Source organism: Astatotilapia calliptera, chromosome 23 (assembly GCF_900246225.1).
Source record: "Astatotilapia calliptera chromosome 23, fAstCal1.2, whole genome shotgun sequence".
NCBI classification, from domain to species: domain Eukaryota; kingdom Metazoa; phylum Chordata; class Actinopteri; order Cichliformes; family Cichlidae; genus Astatotilapia; species Astatotilapia calliptera.
The window spans coordinates 22446254-22462905 of record NC_039323.1 but is presented as its reverse complement, the minus strand read 5'-3'; the positions used below and the strand labels follow the sequence as shown (position 1 = coordinate 22462905).

The 16652-nt window shown below is 42.5% G+C and overlaps 1 protein-coding gene across 3 annotated transcripts in view; it reads right to left on the bottom strand.

Annotated features, from left to right (window-relative positions):
* The window catches only part of LOC113015603 (microtubule-associated protein 2), a 50224-nt gene that overhangs the window by 13850 nt on the left and 19722 nt on the right, over window positions 1–16652 (bottom strand). For 2 of the 3 annotated variants that reach the window (XM_026157637.1, XM_026157638.1), the window contains exons 3-6: window positions 9461–9648; window positions 6988–7062; window positions 476–3157; window positions 81–272 (exon numbers count right to left, since the gene is read on the bottom strand). In XM_026157637.1, coding sequence (XP_026013422.1) covers window positions 81–272; window positions 476–3157; window positions 6988–7062; window positions 9461–9602 — 3091 coding nt within the window. In that variant the 5' untranslated portion in view covers window positions 9603–9648. Of the gene's footprint in view, window positions 1–80; window positions 273–475; window positions 3158–4299; window positions 4525–6987; window positions 7063–9460; window positions 9649–16652 lie in introns of all 3 variants that reach the window. The other variant, XM_026157639.1, reaches the window with a different exon arrangement.

Below are 16652 nucleotides of genomic sequence, written 5' to 3'. Positions count from 1 at the left end.
GAGACAAGGTTATACCGACATGCATACCTCGGTTAGATGACAAGGATTATAAATTTCAGGCGTAAATACAGAATTGGAACCTTTTTTCTTCTTTATCTCCTCTCTTGGTGGATGGTGGCTCAGTACTTTGCGGGATACTTTAGACTCAGTGGTGGCCCTTGATCTGCCGGGGCCCCGTTTAGCGGGTCTGTCCACCACCACAGGCTTATTGGTCGAGCTCTGGGGCTGAGGAAGGGCTTCGATTTGCTCAGTCATAATACTTTTGTCATCATCTGCAGTGGAGAAGGATCAACAGAGGGCTAATTCTCCACGCTCCTTGCTAGCTAGGAGCTAGCTTAGCACAAAAGACACATTTCCAAACAAGTTTTCTGGTGCTAGCAAGTTTTTAAACCAAAATTATTAAACTAAATAAACATTTAAAGGCTTTTAATCTTTTTTTAAACAAGTGATTTATTAACAGGTTTACTCTGGGTACCTTGTGAATCCATCCAGCCACTGTCTGTATCTAGGATGGACACGTCCATGGTGGTTTCATCGTTAGGTGCTTGATCGGTCTGGCTAAGAACATCCGAGGTCTCCTCCTCCACCTTCCTCACCTTCTTTCCATCCTCTTCTTCTATCATTTTATGATCTTCCGTTCCTTCCTTTTCCTCCTTTGTTTCCTCTTTCTTCACCCCTTCGTACTCGTCTGTCTTCCCTTTCACCTTATCTGTGTCTAAGTCCTCTTCTATTTTATCTGCCTCCATGTCTTCTCTGCCTCCTTCCTCTGTTTGCTGTGTCAGCTCGTGGTCAGAGCAGGGAGACAAGTGCGAACTGTCTGTTGCAGGTTCGTCACTGTTTTGGGCGCTGTGACTCCATTCTTCTGCTCCAGACTTTGGATCTTCTTCCAACATCTGGTCATCCACCATCAGTCTCACTTGTTCTGTCTTTTGCTCTTCCTTCCCAGCTTCTTCAGTTTGACTCTTCCTTGTTTCATCCGGCTCTTGGGCTTCTTCCATTATCTCTTGAGGCTCCTCTGCAATCTCAATATCATCTTCCTCCTCTGCTTCTTCATCTATTTGTGCTTGAGGGATAATGATGATCGGAGAAGATATTTGGAGCTTCGGTGAGCCTTTCACCAGACTGCTTTTTTGCTGCTGGTTTTGGTCATTTTTCTCATCTGTGTGCTTTGTAGTAATTAAATCCTGAGCAGTGTTTGAGGTCTGTTGCCCACTTTGGATTGTCTTAGCTTTGTCTGTGCTCTCTTCTAAAGACTGAGATAATCCTGAAGCCAAGTCTTTGTTTGGCATTTCTGGTTCATCACTTCTTTCTTCAGATTCTTTCTGCTCAGGCTTCAGATTTTCTTTGTCTAACTCTGACTGTTTATTATCAACGTTTTCAGATGCTTTTAGCTCTGATGGGTCATCTTTCTGTGCTTTCTCTCCTGCAGTTTGGGTTTCTGATGATGTGTCATCTGGGGACTTGGGGGTTGTTGGAGTTGGAGGAACCTTGGTTCCAGTTTCTGTAGGCGCGAAAGTGAACGAACTGTCTGGTGGGATAGGTGAAGCTTCTCTTGATGGGTCTTTTTCAACATCTACCTCAGGGATAGCTTGAATCTTTATGTTCCCTGGCAACCCAGTCTCCAAACGAAATTCACTCAGTCTGTCTTTTGAAGTAGTCATTGGGATTCTTAGCCGATCCGGTTTTATTCCACTGGTTACAGCTTTTTCAAGGATCAGGTTAGACTTTACTGGTGAGCCTTTCTTTTCTACCACTGGTATTTGAGAGATCACAGGGGTAACCTCTTTGTAATCTTGTTGTTGTATTCCTTTTGAAACATCTTTTGCTTTCAAATCCCCTAGATCCTCCTCTACTTCCCCCTCTACAGAAGGGAAACGCTGGTGTGGAGAATCCCCGGGACTGGGTACATCAGCGGGAGAAGGCATGGGCCCTGAATACTCACTGAAGACACAGTAGCCCACCTCCTCCAGCTGGTTTTCTTGTGAGAAAACACTTGGGGCTTGATCTGTCAAGGCAAGCTTGGCTAAAGAACTTCCCACAAGGGCAGATACATTGGCGGGCACTGACTTTCTTCTCATGTAGTCAACCTCCATCCTCTCCAGGGATGGACGAGGTAGGGCACCAGCCAGGTCCAACATCTCAGAGAGGCTTCCTGATTGTTTAGAACTATCTGTGTGCTTATCATAAGGTAAGGGCTCATCTGCCACGGTGGGGATATTTTCAGGTGTTTCAGTGTTAGTTGGGGTAATGGAGACAGCTGGTGGAAATGTAGGTGGATGGCTCACCACAGATGGAGTTGACGGATAAACCTCTGATTCATCATAGCTTCCACTGATTGGATACAAGCTTCCCATGAAGATCCTTGATTTCTCTTCCTTCACCGTCTGTCCGGCTGAAGACCCAACAGTAATGTTCAAGGAAAGACTTCTTTGTTCCAGTCCCAGTTTACCAGAAGATGTGTTGACATTTTGCTTTTGTTGTTTCTCCATATTCTGCACAATGTTTTCATCATCTCCACTTAATTTTGTCTCTGCCGTTGTGCTGAGCTCATAATAGCTCTGGGTTTGTGGCAACTCTTCTTCTCGACCCTCCATGGATGTGTCAAAGTAGGTTTTTGATCCTGACACGTGTTCTACAAAAACATCCGATCTGTCAAGTTCTGGACTTGACGTCAGAGTTTCTTGCGAAAGGTCTGTTTTTTGAATATCAGTGAGCAGTGGTGTGTCATGCAATCTACAGTCATTTGCACCATGCTGGTCCTCCTTATTAACCGCCTCAAAAACATCAGTTTTTTCTTTGCTTTCATTCATATTTGACCCTGACTCACTTGGTAAGATAATTCCTGCTTCTTCTTTTTCTTCTGCCATAAGTTCTGATGAGGCCTCTGTCACAACAACTTCTTTTGCTTCTTTTTCTTTAGACTCTGAAAGTAATTTTCTGTCAGTGACCTCTTCCTTCCCACCCTCTCTGTCTTGATTACCCTGCTCTGTTGAGGAAGTGCAGGGGAGAGGTTTCTCTCTATCAGAAAGAAGGGGAGGGCCAGTCGAGGCAGGTTCTTCTCCTTCTGCCTTTGCTCTTTGTTTCTCAGGTGGCGATGGTTCATCTTCCTTCATAGTGGACTCACAAGATGGTTTACTGACTCTCTCTTCTGGCTGGGCTGCGAGTTTGAAGGATACTGTACAACTTTGTGTCGGGTCATGTTAGCTAAAAGCTTTGCTTGCAGCATCCACAAAAGCTAGCCAATACAGTCAAGCCGGCGCCGTCTGCACATAGATACAGTAGCTCTCCATCAAGCAATACACACAGCACAGTGTATTTTGTGGCAGGCCACAACAGCACAGAGGGGGGATCACAGCACCTAATATAGCGTGCAGAACTGGAATGAAGGAATGAGTTGCATGATGTTAGATGACAAGAAGAAAATGATACCCGAACACACTGAATTCCTATTGCAATACAGGAGGATTTATAAAATATGGTCATCAACATGGTGATCAAAATAAGTTACTTTTATTTGATGTATAAATGGTGTTACTGCAATTTCTACTGCAAACATTGGCATACTGTGGATATGAATGAATTGTTACAGTGCACAAATTATAAAACTAATATTTGCAATATAATCTTTATTAAGTTTCACAATAGTGATGAGCAATGAGGGTGAATCTTATTATCCTAAGTGTGTTTTTAGCAACAATAGGAAATTAACTTTTGCTCTGGGATGAAATGAAAACAACAGTGAAACTGAAAGCAGTGATACAACAGACTCAAAATACATTCAGGACTGATTTGTGAGGCACCCATACATGTGGGTACTCTCAGAAACAGCTGCTTCACACACAATTATTCCAGCAAAACCCACATAAAAAATATAAAGAGCGATAATTCTAGCAACAATTACATCTACAAGGCTTTACAGTTTAGACAATGATATTTGCATTTGCAATGTAGCTGGCAATACAAAGGTGCAGAAATGGATTGACTGTAATGTGGTTGATCGGGCGTTCTGATGTCGCTCCGATGGAAAGCAAATGGTAATGTTTTGGATGAAAAAGCACAAACTCAAAATGCTGCCACGTCATTTTGCAACTTCAGGTATTGAAGCGGAAGCTTAAGGATTTCAGGGCAACAAAGCTGCAGGAAGGCTGGCAGCAAAGCCTCAGTTGCATTACAGTTCATTAAGAGTTTTTGAACCCGCTACAGAACACAAGAGGAGCATGCAAAATAGGTTACGGGCAGACGTACACTCACGCTGTACTCTCACACAAACTGTATGCACACACAGAAAACCACACACACCTTTTTGTGATGGGTTGTGATCACCTTGATGACTTCCTCCATTGAGGGCCTCAGGGGTTTGGGCTTGCTGGAAGCCCAAAGCCTGGGGCTCTGTTAAATAATTTGTTTGTTCTAAGAGCAAATCTCTTGGCTGCTCATATGTCACATCCTCTTGGTGACTGTTGAGCTCCTCTGGAGCCTCCTCCTTCTCATCCTGCTGTTGACTGACAACCTCTACTTGATCATCTTTGGGCGGGGAAGGAAGACGCATAGATGAGACATGGAGGATGACAAAACTGGGATTACATGGTTTACAAGATACTTTCAGCTCTGATGGAGATGCATGGGATGCAATCGACAAGACTTCTAGCTTGGTCTTTATAATTAAATACATAATATTTAACGGTTTGCATACTAGATGTAGAAGCGGTTACAGCATCTTACTACAATAGTATATAACAGTATATAACAGGGGTCCCCAATCCCAGTCCACGAGGGCCGGTGTCCCTGCAGGTTTTAGATGTGTCCTTGATCCAGCACAGCTGATTTAAATGGATAAATGACCTCCTCAACATGTCTTGAAGTTCTCCAGAGGCCTGGTAATGAACTAATCGTGTGATTCAGGTGTGTTGACCCAGGGTGAGATCTAAAACCTGCAGGGACACCGGCCCTCGTGGACTGGGACCCCTGCTCTAAGCCATCTGTCTTTTTATTCATAGACTGTACGTAAAAGATGGGCATAGCCTCTGTGTCAGAAAAGTGCCTTAAAGTTAAGTCGGTATTTGTATTTTGAGGTTATTTAATATAAAAAAAGGGATATTGTACTTATAAATATACATAGATAAGTTATTATTAAGCTATTAAAAGTACATATGAGTGGGTGCTGGTTTGTGGAAGCTGCCATGTCACCCTGCCATCTTGAATGCAGTTGCTAGGAAGAACGGTTTATATATTTGCCCATAACTGACAATGAGCTGGCTAAAAATAACAACAGCTGGTTATAGGCTAATAAAACTCACACTTTACTTCTGATTAACAGTTTGATTAGGTTCTTACATGGTATGAGAGTTTATTCACTAAATGTCTGAGTCCAACAATGTTACATTCACTTCAAAGAAAGTTTCACTAACAGCAGGTAACAGAGGCTAATAGCAGCTAAGTGAGGCTAACAGCAGCACTCACTAACATAAAATTTCAGGATAGCCTCAATAACTGACCTCAGTATCACTGTCATTGGAGAGAAATGAGCTTCCTTGATTCACTGACCTGTATTGACCTCCTTTCACAAAGTTTTACAGCCTCCTTCTAAGTAAATAAAGCACGATGCCTCTCACCCAGCATTGACAGCTGAGGTAAACAGTGGCCTAACTGCCTACACCATCGGGCGATCTGGTCCGGAGTTGCTTTTGCCGTGTGAGAGCACTTACTACAGGTGAATAGTGCCCAAAGCTTTTGAGGTGACTACAAAATATTAAACTGATTGTTAATTGACTGTATTAGATTTCCTTCTTTTTCCTTATTTATTGCTAAGTGTTGATATTATTCAAGTATCTTAAAATATAGTGTGTACAACATTGCACTTCTTACACACACAGAAGCAGAAACATATCGACCAGCCTCGTCGGTTATGGGGTACAGTCTAATTTTAATATTTTTTATCTGTCTTTGATGACTAAAACATGTTTGTCCTATATCAATCCTTGATTGCAATCTATAATTTACTGAGATCTAGCGGTACAAAGTTTAGATAGTATAACTTTAAACCTGTTGGCCAGAACGGGGCGACTCGTCTAGCAGATGGAACAATAACAACCTTATTTGTCACGTCTTTTACAACCCCAACAGACATTTTCCTGAAGAGTGTGGCGTCTCATGTACTAGCTTCAATTCTTATTGAGTAGAAAAGCCATTTAAAGTCAACATTACACGAAATCAGTGTATGATTAAGCGCGCGACCTCAGAGTCAGATTCATTCTCTCCCACCTCAGGTTTCAAAAAGCTAAGATGGCAATGACTGAAAAAAAAGCATTACTTCACAAACCAGCTGTCAAAGTAGCTATTTCAATCTTTTTAATACGGTCTATGAGCATATCTCATTATCCCACAGATCTAAATTTCAGACACTGAGTAAAGAAACTAACCCTAAACCATGCAGTGAGACTATACAACGCTACACTTTTGTAATTGCATGCCACATGTCAAGAAGAAACACGCAGATATGTTAAATAGCTGAAAGTCAGACTTGGAAAAAATCAATACACAGAGTGAGATAGGGAACAACAGAGGAGATGCTGAGGGGTGGAAAGCAGACTAATGAAATGAAGGACTCCAGTGGCTGGTAATGTACCATTGCCTGAATGGAGGAAGAGTGTTTGTGTTGCCTAGTCCTTGTGTGCAGGGTTCACGACTCAACTAACTGTTATGTGTTTTAAACCAATGCAGGAGTGTGGACAGGACAGGGCGGCATGCTATGCATGCTCCAAACTCCTTAAAGGTGATATGACGATCAGCTGGCATGCAGACAGAGCACCGTGAAATTAAACGGTAGGGGGAAAAGGAAAGAGAGAGAGGAGGAAGAGGGTGCCCCATCTTTAAATCCTAGGGACAAGTGTGCTTGGGTGTCTTTTAGAGACTTTTGTGCCACTCTCACAGCCATTCACACCGTCAACCTGGATAGCCTGGATTGGCTTTAAGTGTGTATAGGTGTACCTTGTGCCACGGGCCCAATCTGCTCAGCGGATGGAGAGGGGGGAGGGGAGGGAGGCAAATTGGCTGAGTCATCCACTGCGAAGGAGAGAGAGAGAGAGAGACACACACACACACCGGGAAGACAAGACATGGATGGGAGGAAGGAAATGAAGACGATTCACTCTGCTGACCTTATCTCTTTGTGAGGTCTCCCTTTGAATTCAGAGCTTGGCAGGTTGTGTGTGCTTCATGAATGGTAATTGCTCAGCACAAGACTGGACGCTTTCTCTGAGATTTAATAAGTTGGGCCTTTTGTTTGCTGCCCGTTGAGGATAAATGCAAACAGACTCACTAACTTACCCAAATGATGCAGAGAAACTCTTTTTTTTAAAAACATTTTATTAAGCTTTATAAGGCAGAATACACCCAAGATCAACACATCATAAACTTTCCAAATGTACTTGTTAGACGGTGGCACAAATATCATTGGTTCTCATTTAAATTCTAACATGGTGTTGTAGCACTGCATTATCTAAATTACAAGCTTATTTCTTGCCTAGTTTTTCTCTGTCTGTTTTAAGGGTTTATTCATTCAGTTTTCTTGGTATTTATTTATTCAGCTCAACTTTTTATGAATGCTTTTAGTAAACAATTTAATTGTTTATTGGCAGCAAACATTGCTGGAACCCTTATATCATGCAGGCGCTGGACCGCAGAGAAGTGGATCTTGATGCTGTTTCCATGTAGATGTAATGCTGTCTGTTTAATGTTGTCTTTTTTTTTTTTTGCAGGCAACTAATTTGGTTGAGAATAGACTTTAAACAATGTATAGTGCTTTGCAAAAGTCTTAAAGCCACCCCTTGTTTCTTTATATTTTGCTCGAATGGAGCCAGACTTAATTTTTATTTTTAAAGGGCTCTTGAACAATAGTTCTCCAGGTTTTCTGAAGGACTTTCAAGTGATTAGTTGGACATTGGCATTTTCAGTCCAGCCGTTGTACCTGACCATTTTAAGAGGAATGTTTTTGTTTGCTAGCCACTTACACTGACCTGTGAATCATTCAAGTATAAAACACTCAAGGAATGAACCAGTTGTATTGTGTCTACATATAACAGACAACTTGGCAAAGAGCCAATTTTAAATTGTATCTTTAGACACTTTGTTACTAGCAGCCTGTCATAAAAACACATAATTTGTTCTCATTTCTTTAGTTGAAACTCTGAAAAATACCAAAGATAACACAGTTTCACATAAAATAGTATTTTTGCACCAACAATGTGATTTCCAAAGAGATTTTGAAAAATTTGCATATCTCATCATGGTGTGCAGTGTGTCCTTAAAAATAATTGAAGAAACTGGGCAAAACAAGAAGTATCAGGCTTAAAAAAACCCAAACCCTAAAATATTGACTATGTTTGGAGGAGGTCAGTAGAGAGGAACGAGAGTGACAGCCGTCTACAGCCATCTGTGAAACACGGTGGAGGCTCTGTCACGGTTTGAGCTGCATGTCAGCCAGTGGTGTTGGAAGTCTTGTCAAAATGTAGACACAGAAAAGTAGCATCAGATTTTGACTGTGCAATACAATCTGGAAACGATCTGATTGGCAGCAGCTTCATCGTTTGATTGACTGGCCTCTCCACAGCCTGGAACTTAACATCATTGAAGCAGTCGATTGGCAAGAGCTTCATTTTCAGCATGACAATGATCTTAAACTCACTGCCAAAATCATAAATGTTAGAAAAGAATAAAGCTGAAGAATAAAGCTGGTCACACCAATATCGACTTTCAAGCTCATTAGAAACTTTACTGCATTTCCATGGATGTTTGGACATTTCAATAATCACTGCACCTATTTCCCATTCTCCTAGTAAAATATAAAGAAAAGAGGCTGGCTCAAGACTTTTTCACAGTATAATAATATACTGCAATTATATAATAATTTAACCCTCCAGTTTTGTGCATTTGCTGATTGCTGATGATGATTATAACTGTTCGAGACAGTTTATCTATAGCCTAGTAGGTTTATAATCATAACTTTTTTGATAACTTTTTTCCCCTTTTTGGCTACTTTCATTTTTTGCTATTTGTTAACTTTTGTGCTCAATTTCAATCCGGTCCACTGCGCTCTTAAATCTTATTGTAATTCTACTTTGTCAGACGAGTTGAGCTGATCCTTCCACTTAACACCGTTTGGGAATCACCAATTTTACACCCACCAAAGAGCCATCACTGTACCTTCCCCAATGTCCTTCTGCCTTTGTTAACACAGCTACAGCAGACTGTCCATGTTCAGCACTCATTCAATCAAAACACTTTCATTTGTTCAAGTGCCTTCATGGGATTGACTGCTCTTGCCCAGCATGATGGAGCCAATCACAATCCTCACAGCTGTAGACCCATCTGGTGGTGTGTGCAGGCACTCCAATCAATGCCATTGATACAACTTTGCATGCACATGCTTTTGCACACACTCGCAAACACACCGCACGCCTACCTGACGTCCCAGGATGCGCAGCCGCCCCGCCCCCGTGGTATCCATTCTCTCTATAGGCCGAGCTGTAGGCGGAGTAGCCATTCTCGCCATTCTCCTGGCCGTTGGAGGCCCAGTGCCCCTCTGGCTGCTGACCGTCTGCCATACCTGCCTGCTGGGAATCCGGGGAGGGGAAGGGTCACCTGTTGTGTCTAAGGGTGGGGGGCGGGAGAAAAGACAACGTATTATATAACAATAATAATAATAAACAGATGAGTCTTGGCAGAGATGAGTCTTTGCTGCAACAATAAGAGGGAGAAAACCCCCTGCGTGGTGAAGGTTACAGAATTGGCCACTAGGGGGAGCACTGTGCTACGCTGATGCTTTACCGGCCGGCCTTTGTCTCAGCATCCACGTGCTGAGACAGGAGGGAGAATATGTGCATCTCATTTGTCATGATTCATTAGTTTCTTTGTTTGGTCTTGCTTTTATCATAAAGGTGTATATGGCAACACCGCCTGATAAAATACATGCCTTCATTGTACGATTATTTGGATTAACCCCCCCTGCCTCCCCCACAGAGTGCAGGGATGGAAAAAAAGCAGATGATTAGTAAAAAACAAACAAATTCTCTCAATTTTTAATCCAAAATATGTGACACTCTGCTGTAGAGAGGCTATGACACCGTGGTTGAACACACCCTTGATATCCCATAAGGAGGCTGTTACCATGGCAACCACAACGGGCCTTAAGGGTAGTGGGGAGGGGGGGGGGGGCGCCCGGCAGATGGGTTTGACAGGCTCACCCTTTCAGTAGCAAACAAGTGCTCAATATGCACACAAATCTCGGAATATAACACAGCGACCACATTTCCACCAATTACAATAACAAAAAGCTTTGCTGCATTCAAGTACGTGCTGCTGAAGTATCTACGTTTTAATCAAGCCTCACTTAAAGCTATGTTTTACCCTCCAGAGCAAACACATAATGTTGCCTCCCGTGTCTGCCATTCTCCCTAAACAGGATCATTATAAACAAGCAGCTGCAAATTATTTCATCATAACAAACCATCAAGAAGACTCCTTTCTTCTTCCTCTCCCTTCTGAGGCACAACCTTCATGCAGGCAGGGGCCGGTCAGTCAGACTTTCAGCAGAATGTTAATACATCTATTATACCCCCAAACTATGGAATAAAAATAACCATCACGCCAGCAATTGTGTCGCCTCATCCTTACACTCCTTTCCTGTCTCCTTTCCCACTCTGCAGCGTCGCATGATGACAGGCCCGCAGTGATCGGGGCTAATGTCTGCTGCAGTGTGAGGCTCAGACAGAGAGGGAGAGAGAGAGATGAAGAAGGAGTAGAAGGAAGACCTACTGACACTCAAAGATACTAGGCCAAACTGTCTGAGACTAAAAATCTCAGCCCAGGGCTCAGTCTAGTCCCAGCTGTTGCTAAGGAAGAAAACTGGTGCGCTGACAGCCACATGGTGCTCATGGTGGTTCAGAACCGCTCTGACCTGCTTTTAGCTTCTTTTTCAGCAATATTGTGCCACACTTGGCATTCACACATTGTCCCTGCAAAGGATGTCATAAACCCTGGCTGTTTAAATAAAGACGTTGAGTAAAAAAACAGGTTAATTTACAGAGTTTTGGGCCAATTAAAATCTTCAATTAAAGAGTACTGCCTGTTTATAGTACTATTAAATTACACATTGACCTTAGGAGCAGAACATGTATTTTTTCCATACTTCTTAAGGATACTGATAAATAAAATTAAAGCAAAGACATTCAAGAAATTGGTGTGCTTCTAAACAGCATCCAGACATGATCAGGACGACCTGCTGAAGTTTAAACTGAACATCAAAATGAGGAAGAAAGGTGATTTGTTCTCCATTCTGCATCCTCCATTCAACAGTGATCAGTATACAGAGAATGATATGAAAGAGCAAATATCCTGAGGAGAATAGCCAGACTCCTTTCAACGGATAGGATGGTAACAGTAACTCAAGTAATCTCAAGAAGACCACACTGAGTGCCACTCCTGTCAGCTAAGCAGGAAACTGAGGCTACAGTTCACACAGATTTGCCAAAACTACACAACAGAAAATTGGAAAATTGTTGCCTGGTCTGGTGAGTCTCAATTTTTGTGACATTCAGATGTAACTTGATTTAAACAACATAAAAGCATGGATCCATCTTGCCTTATCACGATTCAGGCTGGTGGTGTAATGATGTGGTGGATATTTTCTTGGCACCTTTTGGCCTCCTTATGGCCTCCTTAGTACCAACTGAGCATCCTTTAATTACCACACCCTACCTGAGTATTGTTGCTGACTATGTCCATCCATTTATGTCCACAGTGTACCCATAACACACCCATCAGGTGTCAGAAAGTTCACCGAGTTCACTGTACTCAAATGGCTTCTGCAGTCAGCAGATCTCAGTCTGGTAGAGCACCTTTGGGATGTGGTGGAGATGGAGATTCTCATCATGGATGAGTAGTTGGAAATAACAACTCTGTGATGCTATTACTTTAATATGGTCTTAATATGGTGTTTGGTGAGTGTATAAACAAGCAAATTCTGATTTTTTTAAATCCCCAGATTAGAATTATACTTAATTTATTCTGTGACCTTTGGACTTAAGTAACACTTTATACTGAAGTCACGCCAAATTGTCTATTTTTTTCTGTTGTTTGGCTTTGCCAACTCTCCAGACCTTGCTCTCCAGGCACACCCTGTCATCCTCGCACACTTAACATGATTCGACATTGCCCTCTCGCACCGGTTCCCCTTGGTTGTTTACCAGTCTTAGTGTGTTAGAAAGGGATAAAGTCTGCAGTGGCTATTTTCCAACCACAACACCAAAAAATTAGGCGTATTCTGCAGTGATGAAAAGCCCTATAACGGTTTTCCTCTCATGTTTCCCACAGCAATCCCTCTCTTTTAAGACACAAGATACTTTAAGAAATACACTCTGCAGGGTTGAACAGACAAAGTGCAACAAAATGAAGTTTGATCTTTATATTTTTAGGCATTTTTTAGATACAATCCTAACAGCAATAGCACAGCATGAGGACCATCACATTTTTCTAATGCTTAGAGGGTTAGCTCAACAGCACTAGGAGTCAAAAGTGATCCGTCAAATTCCATCACATCTCGAGTTTGATGCCTTAAATGAAACGTTCCAGCGTGATCGCTCGCAGAGAAGAAGAAGAGAAGGTGTGGCAGCAAGCCTGAGGCTAATCGGACATGAGTGGGTTTCTCTTCTTCGTCTTTCTTTCCTCTTTTACTGTCATCGTCTCGCGCTCTCATGACCCCCTGCTGCGCTCCTCTCTACCTTCCACCCCCAGCATCTCATCGCACCACCCAAGCTCTAATCCCACCACATTTCCCTCCCTGTCTGCACCTCATCCCCCCTTCCAACCCCACCCCAATCTGGGTCACCCATCATGCCTCCGTAGAGCGCCACTCACATCGGAATGTCACCATCCATTTAGGATGGAGGATGGAATCTCTGGCAGCCTGTCTCAGTAGGCCAACCTGGCCTTAATCCTCTGTGGGAGAGGCCGAGTGTGTGTTTGAATGTGTGTGTGTGTTGGAGAACCTTTGTGTTTGCAGCTAGGATCAGCACGGTCACTAGGTAAGATTTTCTACACCACACTACAGATTAACAGTATCATTTAATCTCTTCTATTTGCTTTTGAGCAGACTAATCTCACGATAGTATCTACTGAATATCTGTATGAAATGAACGTGTTATAGAGATATAGATATTTTATTTATTGTTCGTGTCTTTTTTCAAGCAAATCAGCTTGTTACACGCGCATTGGTGCACTGAATGATGGCTGACTGTCACACTGAACAGAAGAACTGTGAAGTACTAAAGGACAAAAAAGTTTCCCGTGACCTGTAATCAACCCAGAATCCAGTGGCTTCCTCCTCTGGCAGCAGATGGACAGATTATGTTTTGCTGACTCAGCAGAACATGTGGCGGGGGGCTGGGGGGGTATGAAGCGTAATGAGTGCCTTCAGCGAAGTGTGAATGAACTGTGTAAATGCTGGAGAGCAGCACGATGAGCGAGGCACGCGCACACACAAACTCACAGCCGTGAACACGAGGCAGGGGTGATATCCACTCCTTACAGATTAAGTGCCGTAATAACTGGGGTAGAGGTGCCCTGAGATTATATTAGCACCTCTTTCAAAAGCACTGTTTTCTAGATAATGTTGATATTACTCAGTAAAAATACATTAAATATTTTAAATCACGTGATAATAAAACTGTAAAAAAGCTCAAGGTTGTTTGTGTCCTACTTTTTATTTATTAATACTTTAAACAATAACCTGAGTATCAAAAACTAATGTCACCAGCCTTTCTTTTTGCTGTGTTTACATCACTATGTATCTGCATTCCTATCAAATAACTGCTTCAAGAGATCTAAGTGACTGTATCCGGGTCTCCTTCCCTTTCTTTGGTCACAGTCCAGATCTGTCCATGTATCTCCTGCCAAGAAGATGAGCTAGACTCATACATGGTAAAATAAGATTTTTATCGACTCATAAAACTTGACGATTGATGATTACTTAGTTTTTTAAAATGTCTTTTATGTTGCTGCCTCGTGTCTCGGTGCTCTATTTTTTCTCTTCTCTTCTCCATCACACTCTTCCAGTCATGGTGGATGGCTGCCTCTCCCCGAGCTCTTGGGTTTCATGAAGGACTCTTACCTGTTAAAAGGGAGTTCTTCCTCCCCACCGCTGATAAGTTGTTCCTCAAAAGGGATCGTAAAATTGTGGGACTGTGGAATATAACCTCCTTAAACCTCTTTAATTTGTCAGTAATGATTGGGGTTCATATATACAGTTTTACTAATAAACTTTTCAACATGTCCACATACATGTCCCTAAAGAGGACAATATAACAACACTGGATGACTGATTTGACTGATAAGTCCTGTAAGTTTTGAGGTGGAGGCTCCATGGATCAGACTTTTGTCCAGCACGTCATAGATGCTGGATTAGATTGCGATCTGGGGAATTTTGAGGCCATTCCTGAACCATTTTTACTTTGTGGCAGGGTGCATTATCCTGCAGAAAGAGTCCACAGCCAGCAGGGAGTACTTTTTCCATGAACTGGTGCACATGGTCTTCAGTGCTTAGATACATAGTTTGTTTTCAAACCATGACACTTGCCGGTCATGTGAGCAATGCACATGAACCCATCTATCCACATGATGTAAAAGAAAACCTGATTCATCAGACGAGGCCATCTTCTTCCATCGTTCATGGTCCGGTTCTGCTGCTCATGTACCCATTGTGGGAACTTGTGGATAGAGGTTAGCATGGGCACTCTGACTGGTCTGTGGCTATGCACGTTCTTCTGCAACAAGCTGTGATGAACAATTTGATATGCAGTAGCTTGTGTGCTGGATCAGACCATACGGGCCAGCCTTAGCTGCCCATGTGCATCATTGACCTGTGGCCACCCATGACCCTGTCTCTGGTTCAGTGCTGTTCCTTCCTTGTATCACTTTCAACAGAAACTGATCACTGCAGACTGGGAACACCCAGAGGAGCTGCAGGTTCGGAGATGCTCGGAACGATTCATCTAGCTATCACAATCTGGCCAGTTTGTCAAACTTGCTCAAATCCTTATGCTTGTCGTAATGGTCATAATGTGATGTCTAACTGGTGTATGTAAGTTATACTTGGTAGGTTTTAACTTAACTTTAACTTATTATTTCTGTTAGTAATTTCTGAGCTAATTTCCTTGACCCTTCCAAAATTTCTCCAAGCTTGAAAAAAATCCTTTAAATTTGTACATATGTGCATTAGTTAAACACATTGCCTGCTGCAGCTGTCACCAAAACACGATGTAGGCTGAACTGATATGTGTTCATCACACAAACAAACCCATACAGGTGCTTAGTCATCATCATAGTAACCATGACAATATATTCACTTTATGTAATCTAAATGCTCCTCACTCGAAAACAATGACAACAGTAAGTTCATTAATGTGTGCTATGCAGTTCATTTTAAGTAACCCACACCTGCAAACTGATGTTCCCCCTTTTAAGGCAATTCAGGGTTGAGTTTAACTGAAAGCAACTGCTGGCTTTCTGCACCCTTTATTTTCAGCCCCCAACCTCATCATAGCAGTAGATGTTCCCTGGCATGCATCAGCCCCATCCTGCAGTGATGTCATTGTTTCCATGGTGATATAACAGCCAGTGCAACCAGTAGAGGAGTGTGACTTTGACCACGTTATGGATCCACAAAGAGGTCAGCAGAGCCTGCAGGATCCGGGGGGGGGGGGGTCACAAATGGGAGCGGAGCCGTTTAACTCATCAATATCCTGATAGCTGGTTACAGGTTGGGCTCTAGATGTCATTTTAGGCTTTTATGCTGCTGGTGGTGCTAATGGGGGCGGTATTAATTATATATTTTTGCATGTAGACTCTTTAGTTGCTATGACAGTAAGAAAAATACCACACAGCAGGATTTAAAAGAGAAATAAATCAAGAATGTATGCCTTTCATGCTTTGATTACAAAAATAATCAATAAAAGAAAAAGAAAACTTGAGAAAACTCCTAATTTTGTTAATCATCTTGCAACCCTTCCAGTTTAGTCTTGGCTCCTATTGTCGTTTCCCACACCTTTTGCTTTTCAAAAAAGGTTACAGCCAGATTGTTTAGATACATAAGGAACACACATCGAAAGAAAAACAACACAGTCAAGCATAATAAACTGCATGATCAAAAACTGTTTGCTTCTGCAGTATCTTCCCCGGCACATCTGTGTCAGGTGAACCTGTGCATTCAATGGTGTCAGCGTAATTGGCAGAATCACTGCTCCCCCTGGTGGAGCCCCTGTTCCAAAATCGACACCTATACTGTATGTTCAACTAAAATTTGCAGCTGCCCAAATGGACAAGCCAGATGCCTTCTGGAGAAAGGTTTTATGGAGAGATGAGACAAAGACTGAGATGCTTGGTCACAATGACCAGAGGTATGTTTGGAGGAGTAAAGGTGAGGCTTTCAAACCCAAGAGATGACTCAGTTCATCTCGGCTGGAGATGGTTTGCTCTGCGCCGAGTCAAGCTGGGATATCAGAGAGGAATCGCTGACCTGACGTCAACTGAAATGAAGTTACTGCTCAGAGACATGTAGACGGGGTCTACAGTAAAGATGGTGTAAAAGAAATGAATTCAGC